Source organism: Pelodiscus sinensis, chromosome 1 (assembly GCF_052426305.1).
Source record: "Pelodiscus sinensis isolate ZL-2025 chromosome 1, ASM5242630v1, whole genome shotgun sequence".
Lineage (NCBI taxonomy): Eukaryota > Metazoa > Chordata > Testudines > Trionychidae > Pelodiscus > Pelodiscus sinensis.
In genome coordinates this window covers 155582387-155602663 of record NC_143052.1, presented here as the reverse complement: position 1 = coordinate 155602663, position 20277 = coordinate 155582387, and the positions used below count along the sequence as shown (strand labels likewise).

The following is a 20277-nucleotide window of genomic DNA, read 5'->3' as shown; positions in this document are numbered from 1 at the left end:
CATTTTGTAGGATTAAACCATAAGATCTGTTTGGTTGCAAAGAAAAGCAATGTATGAGGAGACTAACTCAGCAGAAAGATGGAGAATTGTGGTTTTTATTTTATTTTGGAGGGGAGGGGATAAATAAGTGACTGGTTAATCACCAAGATTGTCACTGAAAACTCATCATTTCAGCTCTTGGCTCTTGCACACCTTGAAATAGGAGATGGTTGCTTTCTGTTGAGATTGGAAGATGATCATTCTCTCCTTGAAAAAGGCACTCAGTAATAAGAGCTGCAGCTGACTGATAGTTCTTCTATTCTCACTAGCATTTAAATAACAATCTCTAATGTTCCAGCATAACTAAAGTCTGATCCAAGAGATCCAAGTATTATTTTGGATGCATAATCCCTTATTACTCATAATCCCATTTGGCTTTCATTCATGTTACCCTTCCACAGTTAAGCTTTCTTTAATACACTGTAATTTCATTATTTCATGAGACAAAGTAGAACAAAAGTTCTGGATTTTGCTTTGAAATTGAAATGTTGCAGGAGAAGACTGCTTCTTTCTTATGTGAAAAATCCGTTAAACTACATTTACAGAAAACTGGCTGCTCTCTAAAAAAGAATAAAATAAAAAATAAACCCCCAGATCATTGGCATTGCTTTACATGGGAAGCTTTTCACATTGCTCGGCTTGTTCACAAGCAGATGTAAACCTCAGGTACTCAGAATATTGATAATTAGGTGGGAATATTGAAAGGAGAAATCATTTTGTGTGTGTTTTTCAAACCTCAGTCTGTACAGCATAACATTAAGGGAGCTTTGCCTTAACTTGTGTGAGATTTCCTTTTACTCTCCTACCCCGCCCCCCGCCCAATATGGCAGGCAATTGCTTAGAGATCTTGATGGCAACATCACTTGGCAAACATTTTGGACTCTGCTCAACATGTGACATCACACTCCTTTAGGGTTTTCCACATAAAATGAGCTCTCCAAAGAAAACACAGAAATTGGGACATAATCTGAAATCTAGTATTACATCCTCTAAGGTCTAATTAGTCACCTCAGTAATTCCACCCTGCTCCATCTGCAGATATTACTAAATGCAGCAGATAATAGTGTAAATCTTTTACAATATTATTATTATTTATTTATTCCTTAAGGTTCTTAGTTGTATGTTTGCCCCCCCCCCCCCCCCCCCCCCCCCCCCCCCCCCCCTCTAATTTTACAAGGATTGTGGAGTTCAGCTCTCCTTCTGTGTACACACTCACTGATTTGAATATAGCTCATGTAACATTTTGTTTGATTTAGTTTCTTGGGTTATTATGCTCAAGCTCTTGGAAGTGAGTTTATCTTACTTTTTGAGAGAGGTGTGCATGCTTGGGAAGAAGAGTGTAGACCACAACATGGACCATTGTGTGATTTGGCTCCTGATATATCAATATTTTACAGTATCGTGCTTGCAGTAAAAGCCCACTATGTGTCTCCTGAGGACCCTGCTCTTCTATGTCCATGTCCCTCTACATCTGTTTATATTTATCTATGAATAAGGCAGTTTTTTCTTCTGTTATGTGTACAGCATTTATTTTTAATAGCAGTTCCATACACATGGATTTGTCCTTGGTAGAAAGCATGTATGCTGTTTTTGACAGCACTGAATGAGAGGGGTGCAGCAGGAAGGGTGAAAGTAGTTAACATTGCCAAAGTACATGAGACGTGATGTTATACAGGCGAAGCAGAGGAAGAATTATCTACGCATCATGTGGGTTTAGAATAGGCTTGACGTTCTCACACCCAAACATTTCCATCTGGAAGCTGTTCTTAAGCAAAAGGAAATAGAGACAATATTCTCATATCTTCTGGAGTAGCTGTCCAGGGAATAGGATATGATCCTCAATTATTTTTTCCTATACCTTTTGGGGATATGTTTAGGGATAATTTCTGTTTCAAAGAGGCCAGATATTTTAAAAGTTATTTCTTAAAGACAGTAAACTAACAGACAAACATCAGACTCTTTTCATCCTTCTGTTATGGGATGCAATACAAAATCTTCATACTGTTCTTATGCAGGATGTTTGTGGCAATTCAGGCTTGCATGTTAGAAAGAAACTTTTGTTTTGATACCATTGAAGGTGCTTGAAGGCTTTCTCCTCTTGTTGGAAGCCGTTAATAACTTCCTCTCAGCCTTTTTCTACCCTGTCTTGGTTCTTTTCAATCAGCCCATTTCCTACCTAGATAATTAGTCTCCTTCCCCCCACCCCAGACTGCATGCCTTTCTTTCATACTGTCCTGCACACTGACGTCCTTCAAAATTTTGAAAGTTACACCTGTTCCGTGCTGCATTTAGCTTATAACGTGTTCATACATTTGTGTGATTTATAGTATAATATCCTTGTTAAAATAGGAAGCTGTAAGTTGATTGGGATGAGGCTCACTTCACCGGCTGCACAGAATTGTGTACATTGGTGGTTTTGTGTGTGTGTGTGTGTGTGTGTGTGTGTGTTAGTAGTATTTTCTTTGACACGTGAATGTTCAAAACATTTTGTTTTGAAGATTATTTTCTGATTTTAGACTTAACGCAGAGTGAGAAAGTAGAGAGCCACTTAGAAGTCATTTTTTAATTAAGTAACACTTTGGTAACAAATACAAGGCAACCTTACCTTTCTCGTTCTTGTTCCAGTAGATTTGTAAATGCATCACTCTTTTCCATGTACTCTGTATGTTTCCTCTTCTCATCCTCTAACTCATATAGAGTCTGTCTGTGTGATTTTTCTGCCATTAAAAGCTGCTCCAGCATTCGTCTGTGAGTTTCTTTCTGTTTCTCAACAAGTTTGTCAAGCTGCAAAAGAACGAAAAACTCTTGCAGTGGTGTAAAATTCTTACTTGCTTTAGTGTTTATTTGTTCACCACAGATTATACTAAATTCTTTCTTGGCTATCAATATAATCTTTTAGAGAGACATTTTTAAATAGTGAAGGCCCAAAGTTTAACCTACTGTAAAATAGACTTTATCACCGGATGGCTAAGTTCTTCGGAATCTATTATTATTTAATTCCACTACTTTGTTGTTGAGAAATTGTAAAGTAAATTAAGGGTTTTTTCTGTGGGATTCTCAACTTTGCTGTGTTCAACAGCTAGGTCCTTAGCCGCTATTAACATTTACTGTTCCCAGAGCTGTGCTCGTATCATCAATAATTTGGTTGAGAAGCAGATGTCTTGGCATAGAGTGCTCTTTACTTTATGCAGGAGATGTTGTTGTTGTTGTTAAGCAAAATAGCCATCCTAATTTCAGCTCCCCATTTGAAATAATACTAAGCACCAATTCAGTGTTTTACACTAAACCTTTTACAAACTATAACAGTGATTTTCACAACATCCTTGTGAGGTAGGTGCATATATCAAGAAGTGATTTCCATCAAGGAACTATAATCAATGGATAGTAAAGCCTAGATTCGAACTCAGTTTCTGGTTCTATACTATGTTTATTACACTTGGCTGCACTTCCTCCTCTGTGTGGGATGTACACAATTGAATGTTTTACCTTACGAAAAATAACAAAACTGGTAGGAGACCAACTAATTTTAAACAATGCGGAGTTATTTTCATTATGTGACAGGATTGTTTCAAAGAAAAGTATGCATCTTAGAAATAGAAGCCTACATTTTTACAAGTAGTTAGTGGTTTGGGTTGCCTTGTTCTGTAGGTCTACAACTTGAGATACCTTAAATGAGCATGACTTGCAGAGGGTAAACATGCACCATTTTCAGGTCCCTTTTACATATGTCTTATGCTTAAACATTGCTAATCACTTTTTGAAAATTTAGGCTACATATTTTAATTTTCTGAAGTGGCTTAAATGTTTATATTGCAATTGGTGTAACTGGAGTGATGCTTTATTAATTGATACTTGATTAAGCTGAATGTTGTGAGAAGACTTGATACCTTTTAAAATTCAGTTCACCTAAAATGTGCAGGAATACTTGTGAAAAACTGGGTAGGATTTTGCACTTAGGACCCTTTGTAGTGGAAGTATGAGAAGAATTGCTTAGCAGCCAGAGAAATTAGAAGGAATTCTGAATCTATGTCCCATTACTTCATTTTCTTCCGTTTTGAAGGTTGTCATTATTCCTGTGCTGACTTGATCATGCTGATTTCCCCCCTTTTTTTCTGGAAAGGTAGTCTTCAATATAGGCTAGGGATTTCTTTTAACCACATTCAGTATTAGTAGGTCATGACTGTTTTTTAGTGTTTTATGCTGATTCAGAAATCATCAGCACTGGTACAGCAGGCCCAGATCTTGATTTCATTTGCTGCATCTTTTCCCCCATAAGTCACTTCCTGTTCCTCCAGGCCACAACTCATTACAAAGAATTTAATACCAAAGAGCATTATGCTCATTTTCAGTTAATGCTCATAGAAGGTCCTGCCAAGATGAGACAATGGAAAATGTAGGCACTATACCTCTGCCCTTACGTCTAGAATTACGCTGTAATGGGGCTAAGCCCTAAGGCCAAGGGGGCCATAGAGAAGTCCTCCAAGAGGCTAAGGAGGAGCTGGAAGAACCGGCCAATCGGGTCAGGGAGGACTCCAAAAGGAGCTGCGGAACCAGAGGCAGCTCAGTTGAAGCCCAGATCTGAAGGGAGAAGGTCAAGGGGGCTGGCTGGCAGAACCAGGGACAACTCAGAGTGAGGAGCTGTTCAGGACCCTGTCTCCAGGAGGAGAAACCCTGAAGGTACCACTCTCCTATTGAGTGGAGAAACAGACTGAGAGACTGACTCAGAGAGACACTCTACAGAGGGTACCAGGATGGGCCTACCCTGGAAGGAGTTTGTGATTAGGTAAAAGAGTGTGACTCGGCCAGAGGGCTGAGTAGCCAGAAAGGCTTTTAAAGGGCAGCACAGGCAAACACGCTTGGCCAGACAAGAGTTGCTCAGGTGAGGTGCGTGCCAACCTGTTACAAACACACACGTTCCTTGGATGAGCACAAACATTCTTTGTTCTTCCCCTGTGGATCCCAGAGTCAGGACCAGTATCATCCCTAGGACATAACCCAGACTCTTTGTAATCTTTCTGCAGGTTTATTGGCCTGTGTATGGTTTATTTCAAATAGATGTGGTGGGCTGTCTTTCCTCTTCTTTAATCGTTCTTGACTGATTTGGTGATGCTGACATTAGTGACAAAATCAGACACATTTATTTATTTATTTTTGCACGTGTGTATTCGCCAAACCAAGCAATAGCATTTTAGTAGCCAAGAGGAGATCTACGGGCACAGCAGAATTTGGTTAATGAGCCTTCTAAACAATGTGTATCAATATTTGGTCTGCCCTGCAGCGACAGATTGGATTGTCTCCAAGACCCCCATGGTGCTGGCTGGCTGCACAGAGGCCTTACTCAGTCTGGAATTGGTTCAGAAAGCACCACTGATGACATGGTAGGTCAAAGTCAGTTGGGTGAGCAGTAGATTCTGTGATGAGGAACTGATTGATGGTTGGTGTTAAGCACCAGTCTTCCTGCCACAGAGACTCTGCTGTCATATCCTGTCATGGCAGCTTCAACCACAGTAGGTGTCATGATGAAAGACATGTGGGCTAAAAGGGTCGTCAAACAAGGGCAAGTGTGGGTTGGTTCGGAGCTTCTCGAGTAGCTTGCCAGCTGTATTCTCCCTTCTAATGTTAGGGGGAACAATGTGATTCAGAACTGGAAGCCATGGAAGATGAGTCAGAGAGAGAGTTCCTGTGATGATGTGCATTGCTGAATTGAGTTGGATGTCAACAAGTTGAGTGTGCACCAGCCCACTCTTACTGAGGCACAATACTCTGCTATCGAGTATTAAATGGCAAGGACTGAAGCCCTTACTGTTGGAGCATCTGCTGCACAAAAAGAATCTTCCAATTTGTTGAGAAGGTGGTTGCATGTCTTGGCTTTTGCTGCTGTCTTGTTGAGGTGACTAATATATGTCAGTGTTTAGTCAAGGATCATGCCCTCGATAAAGTGGGCATGCTTCATGCTTCAACTTCTGGGCATTCATTATGAAGAGTAGTTCCTTTTAGAATTGGCATGGAGGAGGTGGAATGTGCTACAGTCTTGCTGGTGCAAGACTGAATGTGCTAGATCTTGTAGTAGTCAACCAGCTTTGTAGCATCATCACTCAGGGTCTAGCCCACAGCAGAGATTGTGTGCATAAATGAATGTCCATGACTGGGTTGGTGGCAAGTAGATTGAAGAAGACTGGGACTAGAACAGACTCCTGGGGGAACTGTTCATCTGTTTTTTTTCCAAGCACTTGTTTTCTCACCCACATGTACCTTGAACCATCTGTCTCAGAGTAGCAGATTGATGGCATTTGTAACCCATGAGAGGAAGGCTTCTTGATATTTTAACAAGTAGACCCATGTGCCACATCATGTATTACACTGTGGTGAGGTCACAAAAAACAGCATCTGTTTTTGAAGTTTCTTTGAAAACTATTTCAAAGGAATATGGTTAGTGCAAGATCTTGGTTAGATGTGCTTTGACCTTGTTGATAGCCTGCTTGCTTGACATTCGAAGTAGGGATGTTAAATATTGGTTAATTGAATAGTCGAGTAACCTTATTAACCTTAAATATTGCTTAATTGAATAGTTGAATTCTTATCAGTTTGTCGACTATTCTATAGTCCTTGGGGGCAGGGCCAGCAGCCAGTGCACTCTGGTCTCATCCCTAAGGAGCCCCCTGCCACTCCGTGCCATTGCTGCCTCTGATACAGAGGCAGAGCATAGGCTGCCCGGCAGGAGCTGGTCCATGAGGGGAGCCAGTTTAAAAACCAGCTCCCCTTGCAGACAGGCTGCCTGTCGCCCAGTGCTGCTGCCTCTAATAAAGAAGCAGCAGCAAGGGGTGGCAGCAGCTCCTGTCCAGAGAACGTCTGAGCTCCCGGACCCGGCGTGAGCTGGAACTGAGCTTGGCTGCCTGCCCATGTGGCTCCTAATACATTTTAAATATAGAGCCATAGTGGAAGTAGGTCCCAGACCCAATTTGAGCCAGGACTGAGCTGGGCTGCCTGCCTGCCCAGCTTCTAATACACTTTAAATGCAGAGCTGCAGCAGGGTAGGTCCCAGGCCCGTCGCAAGCTGTGAGTGAGCCGAGCTGCTGGCCAGCCTGCTAAAAAAAAATTACAGGCGGGGGGGGGCGGCAAAGGTTCAGGGAATGTATGAAGTCGATACTGTTAACCTATAAGCTTTTCTTATTGGTGAATTGACTACTATTACATCCCTAATTCAAAGTATTCTCCAACTCTGGTATTGCTGTAAAATTAGGTACTCTAGAACTTTGGGACACTTAGAGCTCATCTAGACTTCGCTAAAGTGTCGAAAGAGAATATGCAAATTCAGTGGGAATTTGCATATCTTCATCCGATCTCACTTTCGAAAGCAGAGCTTTCGAAAGTGAACGTAGTCAAGACGCGTTTTTTTCAGCAACCCTCCCCTTTTTTGAAAAGCCACTTTTCCTCAAAAAATTAGGTTTATACGTCTTTTCGAAAAAGAGGGAGGGTTGCCGAAAAAAACGCATCTTAACTACTTTCACTTAAGAAAGCTCCGCTTTCGAAAGTGAGATTGGAATTTGCATATTCTCTTTCGATACTTCAGCATAGTCTAGATGAGCCCATAGAAAGCAATGATATTGGGTAGTAGTATAATGCCTGTTCTTTACTAGGTGGTGGTCTTCACTAGGTTTTGGGAGACCAGTGACTTGATATGCCAGCTTTTCAGCAATCTTCCTTTTATGGTGACCCTTGTGAAGAATTGAGCTAGCCAAGAGCAGGCATGTGAGCCAAGAATTTTCTGGCACTCTGGAATGATGTCATGCCAAATGTGATATTATATAACTTTCTTTCCGGAACTGTGAAAGGTTCGGGGCAAACTATGGAATTTGTGTTGCTTGTAGAACACTCTCCACTCACTCTGGATTTGATTCTTTGCTTTTTTCTGGTGGTCCGTTTCTCATATGAAGCAGGTGCCTGGCTATTTGTTTAGCACTCTGAGAAGATCAGTTTTCTGTAGGTGATTGCTGAGCTATTTCAAAGCAACAAAGTAAATGCAAGCATTTCCAGTGGGAAGAAATAAAATCTGGGTTCTTAGTCTCTTTCTCTCATCTGGCATGCTGAGCACAGCTCAAAGTTTTATGGGTTCGACCATGTCCAGGTCACTGGTTGACTCATACTGCTTGAGTAGAGCAGCATGCTCTTCTTCAAGGCAGAGGATGTAGACAGGGCATGGAATGGCTCTAGTAGCTGCTTTGTAGATGACTATAGAAATGCCTGTAACCCTGTTCTGAGGGGATGTGCTGGTATGGTATCATTATTATGCTCTGTCCCAGTGCCGCATAATATTTCTCCACGTTGGTTTTGTGCAGGTCCAACTGATGCTTCTTTATGCATGTGATGATTGGTAGCTGTTTGACGTCTGTTGAAATCTCCGACATAAACAGCTGTGCGTGGTAAACTTGGAAGGTTCTGCTGATCCCAGCTAATGCTATAAGGCTTGTAGATGTTTGCTCTCCAAAATGTGACAGCCTTGATGACTTTGCAGTGTTCGGAGGATGACAGATGGGCTGCATGTGGCAATCCGAAGCATTGGCAAGTTGATGATCCAGACAGAAAAGATTATTTTTCATATGTGTTTTTTCATATGTTGCTTCTTCCCAGTTATTGTTTCCTGTCTTTCCTAGCCATTATTTCTTGGGTGAGGGAAAGTTCTTTGTGTAACCAGAATGCAATGAATTCCAGCATTTCAGTCAAAATTCAGAATGAGAAGACATTTTCTACTTCTGTAAATATCCGTTTCAGTTCTTCTTCAAAGTGGCAAAAGACCTTTATTATTATAGGGACCTGTATTTGAGCCTGATTAAGTAAAACATAAAATGAAACAGCTCTTCTCCAGCCTCCATCAGTCAGTCAGGATTGGAAGTCCTTTGATCAAGACAGTCTTGACTTCCCAGGCTAAAAGAATCTCTCTCTCAGTTGTGAAAAATGTTTTCTTCTTTGAAATCTACATATGGCTGTTCTACCAGCAACCACGATCTCCCCCTTACAGTACACTTGACTAAATTCTGCCATGAATTCTAGGGACTGAAGGTTGTTGAATTGAAAGATCAGCCTACTGCCCTTAGTTGGTCCTCTTTCCTGTTTACTTAGGCACTATTTCTGATTTGTAATGACACTCTTCTTTATATATACTTTATTGTCTATGATTGGTATGATACTTTGGGGTGCAAATGGCAAGCATGGTAATGTTGGGCCTTTTTAATTTGGGGTTTATGGTTCCACGTGGGCCTCTATGATGCTCTTGAGATCTCCTTCTTACGCAAAAAATTATCGGAGGAGTGTAAAGTAGAAGTCTGCAATTATCCAAGTATTTACTTTCAATCTAAATGACTGAGTTAGAGAAGACTTATAAATAAAAAAGAATTCTCAATTCCTTGACATATGGGGAAGGTTCTGAGTTACTACAGAGCATTCTTTCCTAGGCATCTGACTGGAAGGTTTTGCCCACATACTCAGTGCCTTATCTGATCATCATATATTTGAGGCTTGGAAGGAAATTTCCCCCAAATCTGATTGGCAGAGGCCCTGATGTTTTTACACTTTCCTCTGTAGCGTGGGGCACAGGTCACTCGCTGGTTTGATAGGAGGTGCCAGACTTGAGATTTTTGAGGGTATGTATCTGTGGGGACAGGGAGGAAGGAAGCCAGAAGCTGAGAGGTCCATCTGATCAAAAAATGTGCATACAATTCCCAAAGGGTGGAAATTATGGTCTTAGAAAACTGTATGAAACTTCTTGGCTTACATTTCATTAAAGCTAAACATAAAGGAATGGCTGGTTTCCTAGCACATAAATGAATGTTGGAAATGTGTGCTCACGGTAGTCAATCTGATATGAATAAATGGTATTAACAAGGGGAAAATATTCTTCTTTGTGATTTTTTTTGTGTGAGGGACGTGGGAGCTGCCTGTAGTATTCTATAAATATTATGTGTTCTATCTGGTTGATGTTTTATCGTGGTGTTTGCTGTAATTACCGGGGGGTTATTAAATCAGTGGTACTTGTATGTATGCAAGAAAGTGGACAAAAATTCACATTGTTCCATTTGTTGATACTTAATGGACAACACAGCTATCATTCACTTTGATGTTTTGCCTCTGGCCTCACTGAGACAACAGTCTGGCTATAACCAGGTGGGATGGGGACATCGCTGGGTAGAAAACTAGGACAAAGAATTTGGTGTGGATAAAGGGACAGGTTCTTGTAGAACAAGGGAGAGTGAGGCAAGGATCCTGGAGAGCAGACTGAACACCAGTTCCCAGAAGGGTGAGGGTGATAATGAGGCTTGCCTCAGCCTCTAGATAGGACAAATAGATGTATGGAGTGTTTATTGTGTTAAAAAAGCCTCCTCCTTGCTTGTTATGCTTTGATTGTGCCTTTGAAAATAAACAATACTCCATTTTGAAAAGGTTGGTAGGGTCACTGTTCACTGCTGAAGGAAAGTTTTGTAGGTAGCTGACCCCAGAGCTTCTGAGCAATCACTGTTGGTACACACAGTGCTGTAGCCAGGGGACAGATCTCAGAGTGCGCAGTTGTGGAGTTCTGCTCAGTGGCGTATCTAGGAATGGGGATTTGGGTAGGCCCTGACTAGAGTGTAGTTTTCTGAAGGGAAGGCACATGACTCCGTTCTGGATTTCAGTTGCCTTAGTCATGATCGTGGCAGCTCTACACTCTTGCTTAGATTCGGATGGACCCACATGCTAAGTGGGAGGACTGGGGCCTAGCCAGGCCTACCTGTGGCAATCCCCTTGATTCTGCTTTGAGAGTGGTGCAGGTGAAGGGCTTGTCGCGGGGTGGAGTGCACTCTAAGACGCTTGAGGGAGGGGGGGGCAAAAGGTAACGCTATCCTTCACCATTGTACTTTGTACCGGCAACTCTAGGATTGGAAGGGTATGAACTGCAATCCCAATAAATAGTGGATGTAAGAATTCTGAATAGGCATGATTGCCTCACAAATCTCCCTGGCCAAATACTGCATCTGCAAAAATAGGCTCTAAATACCGTGTCTGACTAAAGAGTCAAGAAAGTGATGACAAACAACCCTGCAAATATCCACTAAAAATAGGATTACACATTTTTGATTAAATGATCTGTTGTTTTGTTTTTGCTACATCTAGCACTTGGACATACCGTACAATACAATGGAAAAATAAGAGCCTAGTTCTTGCATAAGACTGGATAGTTTCACAAGCTAGAAAGTCACAGGAATTTAATCATTTAGAAACATTTTTACCACCCACTGCTATCTAAAAGCAAAACAGAATAGCTTGCCTGATATCTGTTGTGCTCGAGCTGGATTCTGAAACTTTTTCTCTAGGCTGGTTTGTGTTTAGTGGCACTGCGCCAGTATAAAACTCGGAGTTGCTTTTCTTTATATAAATCCAGTGTTCAGATAATAAATTAATAAATAATGTACCGTTAGAGTATGTGCATATAAATAAGATTGTTTTAAGTTTATGTATGATAAAGCACTGTGCAGACAGAGATTCAGCTCTTCCTGAATAAATGGCATTTTTTTTCTCCCTTCCGACATTGTTTGAGCCAAGTGCTTATTTAGAGAAAATATGCTTGTTCTAGTTGCCAAGTTTCCAGTACTGTTGTTACTTGTTGCCCTCCTGTAACCCATGGGCACTGCCTGTCTACTTTGATGGACATTTGAAATTTGGGGCCAACAATAGAGAGATGCGCCATGGAATGTGCTTTATTTAATAGGTGGTAAGAGTGTATCATTCTCACAGCTGGTTGACTTTCAGCACTGGTCTTGAACAGATGGATTAAAACTTGATCGGGGCTAAATAGATGCACTATGTTAGTGCCTGTCCCATCCCACCCCATCTGGAAGTTGAGCATTCAAGATGATGGGAGGTGTACTGGACAGATCTCAGTTTAGGACCCTTTGGAGTCTGACCAGAGAGGAAGGTGATGGCAAGCTTCTGAGCTTCAGAACATGAGGTCCAAAATTGCTGGTCTATAGCTAAGCTACCAGTGGCCATAGAGAGTTCTAATTATGAAGATGTTTGTTAATGACCGGCATATTAAAAGAGAAAAAGAGAGGAGACTGTTAATCCTCCTATCCCATTAAAAAAATTCAAAGTTGGGGAAGGAGCTTCTATCATGCAGTTGCCATCAATAAGTTTGGTGCATTTCCTATCATCTGTCTGACAAATGGCAACCAGTCTGAAGTCAGGGTTATTCATGAGCAGTCCAGTCTCTCTCTCACAGGGCAGGCAAATGAAACACATGAGACAGGCATTAGTCACGTTACTAAAAGCATTACTGGAAGGTGCTCAGATTCTGCAGTGATGAGGATTGTACAAGAACTAATATAGGATAGAGTAGAGTTGTCCCTAAGTTGTACTCCTGCTTCTCAGTGGCAGCTGCGGTTGGTACAGTCTCTTCAGGGTATCACCCAAGCCTTTTAAGGCTTCAGATCAGTGGTCCCCAACCTTTTGGGGCTGCCGGGCTCCCGGGGACAGGGCTGCTCATATGCCGGGCACCCGGGGGCGGGGCTGCGCATGCACCTGGGGGCGAGGCCACCCATACGCAGAATGCCTGGAACTGGCGCCACCCGTGTGCCACACTCCCGGGGCTGGCGCCACAACTGTGCTGCACACCCAGGGGTGGGGCTTCCCATACGCAGCGCGACCAGGGCCAGAACAGCCCATGTCCCGCGCACCCGGATGTGGGGCCTCCACCGTCCATGCGCTGCGTGCCCAGAGCTGGCACCTGTGCCACGCGCCGAGGAGCCGGCAGCGCCCATGCACCGCGTACCCGCTGGCGGGGCCGCCCATGTGCTGCGCTCCTGGGACCGGCGCCGCCCCATGCCACACGCCCAGGTCGGCACTGCCCATACGCTGCAAGCCCGGGGCCAGCACAGCCCTTGTGCTGCTCACCTGGGGGCGGGGCCACCCATGTGCTGCGCGCCAGAGGCCAGTGCCGCCCCTGTGCCGCACACCTGGGCTGGCACCCCCCATACGCTGCATGCCCAGGGCCGGGGCCAGCACAGACCTCGCGCTGCGCACCCGGGGGTGGGGCCGCCTAACTGCCGCGCGCCTGGGGCCGGCGCCACCCATGAGCCCAGGGGCTGGCTCCGCCCGTGCGCCTGCAGGCGGGGCCAGCCCTGATCACTCGGTGGGTGCACAGAAATGGCCCAACGGGTGCCATGGCACCCGCAGGCACCGCGTTGAGGACCACTGCTCCAGATCATACAGTGTGTAATATAGTCAGGAAAACCTGCCAGCTGGCTGAGTATGACGACTTTCATCTTCACCATATATACCTCTAGGGTAGCTACTTCATATCTAAGACAACATCCCTTGATCCATAGAAACCTTTCATGTGCTTTGATAGGTTTTTACAACCTCAGCAGCATTGACCTGAAGTCCATCCGTTTTGAAGCTTATATCCTCAGTTCATGGACGCTCTCATAGTTTTTCTAGATTCACCTTGTGGGGAACAATCTCACCATAGCTTCATTTCCTCCCTCTTCTCTAACACCTGGACTCCATTCTGAAAGCGGTCACTAAGAAGAGAACCTCTCCGCCTAACATGAAAGAATTGTTTTGAGACGTGCCAGTCATTCTGTGAGCTGGAATTGAAGTCTGGACTCTTTACTGTCCAGTCCAAGGCAGGGAGGAATCCTTTCTAATAACTCCTGTCTTGTCTTATACATCTTGTTTTTTTGGGGGGAGGAAGGGGAATGAACCAATCTCCCTGTTTTTTCCTCAGTGTTTACCTCAAGGGGGACACCCTTGCCAGAGACAACCTAGGAGTCTGTCAAAGGACTGCTATAATCTTTTCCACCAAAACATCAACTCTCTCCTCTTTGATCCCAGTGAAAATAAGTTACATCTCATGTATAAGTTATAAACATGTTCTTGACCATGGATCAGTGCTTTGTGGTTAGCAAATAATTAAGAAAATTGAGACCGATTTTTAGCTTAAAGAGGTTAGATCAGTTTTTGAAATACAGGCAGTCCCCGAGTTACGCAGATCCTACTTATGTCGGATCCGCAGTTACGAATGGGGCCCTCCCTCTCCCTGGTCTCCCTGCCCGTGTGGTCCGCGGCTTTGCTCTGCTTTGCTCCCCGTCCCCTTGGTCTGTAGACCAGGGGGATGGGGAGCAAAGCAGAGCAAAGCCACGGATCCCGAGGGCAGCAGGACAGCCGCGGCGCGTCTGGCAGCAGGACAGCCATGGCGCGGCTTTGCTCCGGACGCCTGTGGTACAGCAGCTGGGGCGCTGCCGGTTGGTTCCATAGCGCCGCTCTGGGCGCTACTGGACCAACCCGGCAGCACCCCAGCTGCTCTGCCCCAGGCGTCCTGATTCAGCCACTGCTGGTCAGTTTCAGCAGCGGCTGAATCAGGACGCCTGGGGCAGAGCAGCTTGGGTGCTGCTGGGTTGGTCCAGTAGCGCCGAGGAGCGGCGGCGCTACTGGACCAACCCAGCAGCACCCCAGCTGCTCTGCCCCAGGCGTCCCCTAGTCAGCCGCTGCTGAAACTGACCAGTGGGTGACTACAGGAAGCCCCTGCCCCGGGCTTCCTGGAGTCAGCCGCTGATCAGTTTCAGCAGCAGCTGACTTGGGGATGCCTGGGGTTCTTAAGTTGAATCTGTATGTAAGTCAGAACTGGCGTCCAGATTCAGCCGCTGTTGAAACTGATCAGTTTCAGCAGCGGCTGAATCTGGACGCCAGTTCCGACTTACATACAGATTCAACTTAAGAACAAACCTACAGTCCCTATCTTGTACATAACCCGGGGACTGCCTGTACTAAAAATTAAAAATGGAACCTATTCAACATTAGCAGCCATAGATCTAGGGTCTTTTAACTTCCCCTTCCTGTAGGGCAATGGATCTTCAGAATCACCTGCTTCCAAACAGTGACAACTGCTTGGATGTTTGAAGTTTTTTCATTCTAATTTTCAGCTGAAAATATCAGAAATGTCACATCATTTTCCATTGAGAATTTAGGTATATACACTGGGAATTCTGGGAAGCCTTTATTAACTGGATGAGAGCAATGAATCTTCACAGAACAACTGCCCCACCTCCTTCCAGGAAAAACAACAACTCAAACAAAAATCCCTGAATGTTTTGGTAGGTGTTGGAGTTGGTCTGAATAAAAATTAGTTTGTTACTTTTTTGGTATTTTGATATGACACCTATTGGTTTTACTGTCATACATTATGTTCTGGGAAGGAGACTGAACCCGCATTTCTCCCATTAAAACCTATCAAGGGAATAAAAATCCTTTTAACCATTCTTTATATATAATTAAAAAAGCAAAAACAAAATAAAAATAATCCTATTTTTTCTTAATAGGTTTCCTATCAATATAAAATCATTTATTGTATGTTTGACCATAGGGAGCAAGAACCTTTCCTTTGGTTGTACAGAGAAATTACTCCTAACTAAAGAAAATTTGATTTGATAGTTTTTCTGCTTTAAAAAAAAAATCCTTCACAGCCAAGGGAAGGCCAGCTTTTTAGCTCACTTATTCAGAATCAGCTCTGCAATGAGGGAAAGAGTTTGCCTCTGTTCTCTGCTTTGGTGGATTTCTTGGATTACATGAAATCAAGTGGTGTTCTCAGTCTTGTTCCTAAGAAAGCAGCTCTCCAAGCACCAAAGCCCCCAGCACAATTTTAAGTCTCCTAAAACAATCGTAACATTATGGTATGATTAGGTGGAGTGACCCACGAAATGAAGTAGAGTCCAACAAAGGGCTAAGTTACATTATCACTTGACATCTGAGCAGTTGTGCCGTTGTAGTGTGACTGGTGAAAACGCTCTATGGCGAAAGGAAGTGCTCTGACATCAGCAAAATTACTCCGTCTCAAAGAGAGGTGGAAGCTATGTTGGTTGGAGTGCTTCCACTGACATAATGTGGTATAGATATCGCTTTAAGTCAAAGGGGTGGCTTTTTCACACCTTGAGCAACATAAATTACATTGACTTGAGCAGTAGTCTAGACAAGCCCTAAGAGCCTTTGAGATCAATAGGCCCACCGATGGGGGGTCAGGAGGAGGGTGTGCAAAGGGAGCAACTGCTTCAGGGCTTAGCAATTCTAAAGGGTCCAGAATTCTGGGCCCTTTAAATTGCTGCCAAAGCACTGCCCAGTGTGCTCCAGTTGGCTCTAAGGACTGTGGAGGGGGGAGGGTGCACCATGCTCTAGTCGGGGCTGGGCAGGGACTGGCATGGCGCACTTGCTGCCACGGCCCCATCTCTTCCACCAGAGGCCCCGCCTCTTCTGGGAGCATAGAGCCAGGCCCCAACCCCCACTTCGCTTAGGGGGCTGGCGTGGCTGTCCGTTCCCCTGGAGATCAATCAGATCACATAGGGATCCTCAAACTTTTCCTGATTAAAAGACCAAGTTCCCTGCTGCTACGACGCCACTTGGAATCTGTTCAAGGACAGATAAAACAGTGTATTTTTCTTGCCCTTAGCAGTGCTCTTAATCAGACTTAACATTTGAATCAAGTCCACAGTTTAAACTGAATATGGGCCTTCTACATTTCACCCCTTGAAGGTGTTGTTCTACATATTTCACAAAACCATCTCATAGTTGTCAAGATGGGGAGAAAATAGGGTTGCCAGGTGTCCGGTTTTCAACCAGACAGTCCGGTATTTTAGCTTTCTGTCCGGGAAAGAAATTGAGAAAATACCGGACATATAAATGTCCGGTATTTTCTAATTAAGTTTTCTTATTATGAGTTTCAGTGCGTAGTTGCATACTGCCTGGCTGGTAGACATGCTCATGCTGCGTGAGTCACACTGCGTGAGCATGTCTACCAGCCAGGCAGTATGCAACTATGCAGTAGAAAGGAGGGAGGGGATGGAATCCCCGGGGCTGAACTTGCTTGTGCGCTCTGCTGGGACTGTGCGCGGGACGGGCAGTACCCCGGGATCTGCATGCGCCCGGGCCAGCCCCTCTCCCCACCGGCAAATTCTCTCCCCCTGGCCAATTCTCCGCCGGCCAATTCTCTCCCCCCGACCTCCTCCTGGCCAACCCCGTTCCCTCCTCCCAACCAGCCCTGCTTCTCGCCAGCTGGTTCCCCGCTTCCCCCTCCCCCCTCCTGGACAGCCTTGCTTCCCGCCAGCTGGTTCTCTTCCCTTAACCAGCGCCGCTTCTCCCGGCCAGCCCCGTTCCTCTCCCAGCTGGTTGCATCACACCAACCCCCCCTCCCCCACTCTCTTCTCCCTCTCTCCCTCCCTCCCCCTGGCTGCGATCTGAGATCAAGTGTGTCCGGTATTTTTTTTTAAGCCATCTGGTAACCCTAGTAGAAAATGCTCACAACAAGCCAGAACAGAGATATATACCAGAGCTACATAGGGAAGTTCACAGAGTCCTTTTTCCCACAGTATGGTTTTCCCTCACTTTTTGTACATATTTACAAAAAGCAAACAAAAAACTAAATTTATCCCTAAAACATAAAATAAATTAAAACATTTAAAAATATGCTATGAAGTTTGTCAGTCATTTGGATTACTGAAATGTACAGAGTACCAAGGATCTATTTCTTTTGTGCCATGTTCACAATGTGTAGCTCTGTCTTTTTAACTGCTTAAGTCCAGCGATGTTAAAAAAATCCTTTTGGTGCTATTAAGTGTTAGAGGACAAAACAATAACCCCTGTGCCTAAACTTACGCAAAACAGCACAGTGCACTTAACATTTATAAACTTCTTTTGACTGTTCTTCAAATCATTTCCATTCATATTCAAAGTATCTATGATATAATGCCACAGTGTTCTAAAATAAATTAACCTCTGCAATTTAACTTTATCTGTTTTTAGATTATAGCTAGTGATTTTAAATTTGGAGCTCCTGGAATGACTGCTGACCTTTTGCCTGACATTATTTTTTGTGAAATGAACTCTGTATACTTAGGTATTTTTCTATTACAGATCCTGGAAAACACTTGGATGGAAGAAGTCATGTTAATTACTTTTTAAAATAACAGTAATCTATAATGAACACTACAATCGTGTTTATCTGAATGGAAGGAGGACATTCAAGAATGTATTTGAATTAACAGAGTTTTTTTGTGTAAGTGATAGACACTGGGGATCACAATTTAAATTCAGAGAAACAGCTTAGAAAGGAGGACTTCTTTTGCTTAATTATTAGTGTTACATTTCTGCTTTGATGATTGTAAACTTCAGTAATTTGAATAAATAGAAAAAAATCAGATCCTACTATCCTATATTAATAAATGATAAAAAGTCAGTTATTGTGCACCATAACTTGGGAGCATAGAGCATGAAGAGACTCAAGGTTGTGCCTTTGCAACCAAATTCACACCTGGCACAAGCAGAGAAATTCACATGAAACTAATGGAGATACATCCGCTTGTACCAGGTGTGTATTTGATCCTCCAGAAAGCAAACTGATCTATTAAACAACATAGATGTTCAGCTAACTTTTAAAGGTTTGAGTAGAAATTAACACTTTTTACTACAACTTCCCTCCTGTTCCTGGTGAATGAGGAAAGCAAATCTTGTAGGTTAAATTTATTGACTACAGTGGAGTTTTCACCTGCTGAATTCTTCTCTGAAGGCAAATTACTTCTCCAGGGTCATGTTCCCGATTTCTGTGGGAGCCAAGATTGGCTTGGGTCTTTGCTCCATGCTAAATCAACTGGATCATGTTGTCTTATAATTTATAACAAACTGTATTCTGTACTTTGCTCTGCTACCTGGTAGTCTGTGCTGTCTCAGGGCAATATCCTTCTCCCACTGAAGTCAATGGGACTTTTGTTATTGACTTTGATAACATAATTAGTCCCTGTGTGTGAATATTGTATATTACTATGCATACCTCTCCCATAGGCTTTTCATAGATATCCTCTTGCCATTGTGCAGCCTTGGTTTGAATAGCATCTCGCTGGAGTGCCTCTAATACCTTTTTGGGAGTAACAAAGCCATATTGTGCTTCAAGCAAAGCCAGGTCAATTTTTTCAGCCTTAAGAACTCCGATGACTTCATCCTGAGCCTGCAGAAACACAAAGAGTTCCAGTGAACTAGTTTTATGTATTGGCATCTTCAGAGAGTAGCTTCTACATTAACATTTGGCAATATTTTTTTCAGTTCTTCAAATTATATGTTAAGTACCCTTGAGATAATTAGTAAACTGAACACTTTAAAATTATAAGAGAAATATCGGTCTTTGTATTTTCAAAATTCAATTTTTAATTTTTTAAAATGTATAAATGAGTATTTTGTTAAAGATAGATTATATAACTCATTTTTTTTGTACCAGCACACACTTTACATTGTACAAGAATTTAGAACAAAATGTCATTCAGGTATTGGCATTTGTTTTTAGATTTTCATTTAGTTTTTTCATGTACTTTGGGAAGCAAAGAAGTTTGTATTCTCTGTACACACAGGATATAAAGGCAGCATTTTATTGTTTAAACTGACTTGGAGGTAGTCAGCTTTTATTGTTACATATACATGTTTGTACACTGAAGCCAGTGAGGTACATGGTGCAGAGGATGTGATCTTTCACAACATGCATTCCAAAAGCATGCAATAATGTCAGCTCTTTAAAACAAGATTAATTGCCCTTAAAGCAGGCAGAAGTGACTATGTCTAAGGGAGCATGTGCGTATGAAATACATAAGGCCAAGATTTTCAAAAGTACAGTAACTAGTAATATTAGAGTTCTCAATCCTGTGTGCCCCTTCAAGGCACTATAAAGTATCTTGAGTAGAGAAGGTCTTGAGCTCTGCTTCTGAAAACTAGTCCTCTTGAAGATGTTTCAGGTTTCCCACCCAAAATGTCATGCCCCTTTTAAGAATAAGTTGTTTCTTCTTCATGGTGATAGATGACAAGAAGTGAGCAGGGAAGGAATGCTTGTTAATATTAAGTCTAAAAATGTCAAAAAGAAATGCATGAAGTCAAGTCAGTTAAAATAATTGTATACTAGAATTCCTACAAAAAATTTGTAATGACCTCTTCAGGTTGTGCACTCAGTATTTCTAAGTCTCACAACTTTATTACGAGTGTCGTACTTTTCTTAAAGCTCCAGCTCCTGTAGTCATGTGATTCTCATGAAGTAACAGCTTCAAAAAAGTTTTTAGCTTTTCTGGAGATGGAGAAAAGATTAAAGGGCTCAAGTAATGTCTTGGAAAACAGAAGCCAAATAAGACAAGATTTATAATGTTTAGCAATCTAACTTTTAAGATAATCTCATCATTTTTGGGGATAGAGTCA

The 20277-nt window shown here is 43.0% G+C and overlaps 2 protein-coding genes across 6 annotated transcripts in view; one reads left to right on the top strand and one right to left on the bottom strand.

The window, feature by feature from the left end:
• Positions 1 to 20277, top strand: part of CMSS1 (cms1 ribosomal small subunit homolog) — a 356232-nt gene that overhangs the window by 117127 nt on the left and 218828 nt on the right. The gene's annotated exons all lie outside the window — the stretch shown is intronic.
• Positions 1 to 20277, bottom strand: part of FILIP1L (filamin A interacting protein 1 like) — a 297957-nt gene that overhangs the window by 103819 nt on the left and 173861 nt on the right. For all 3 annotated transcript variants that reach the window (XM_075914071.2, XM_006130685.5, XM_075913841.2), the window contains 2 exons: positions 18878 to 19051; positions 2645 to 2823 (listed from right to left, as the gene is read on the bottom strand). In XM_075914071.2, the coding sequence (XP_075770186.2) occupies positions 2645 to 2823; positions 18878 to 19051 (353 nt within the window). The remainder of the gene's footprint in view (positions 1 to 2644; positions 2824 to 18877; positions 19052 to 20277) is intronic.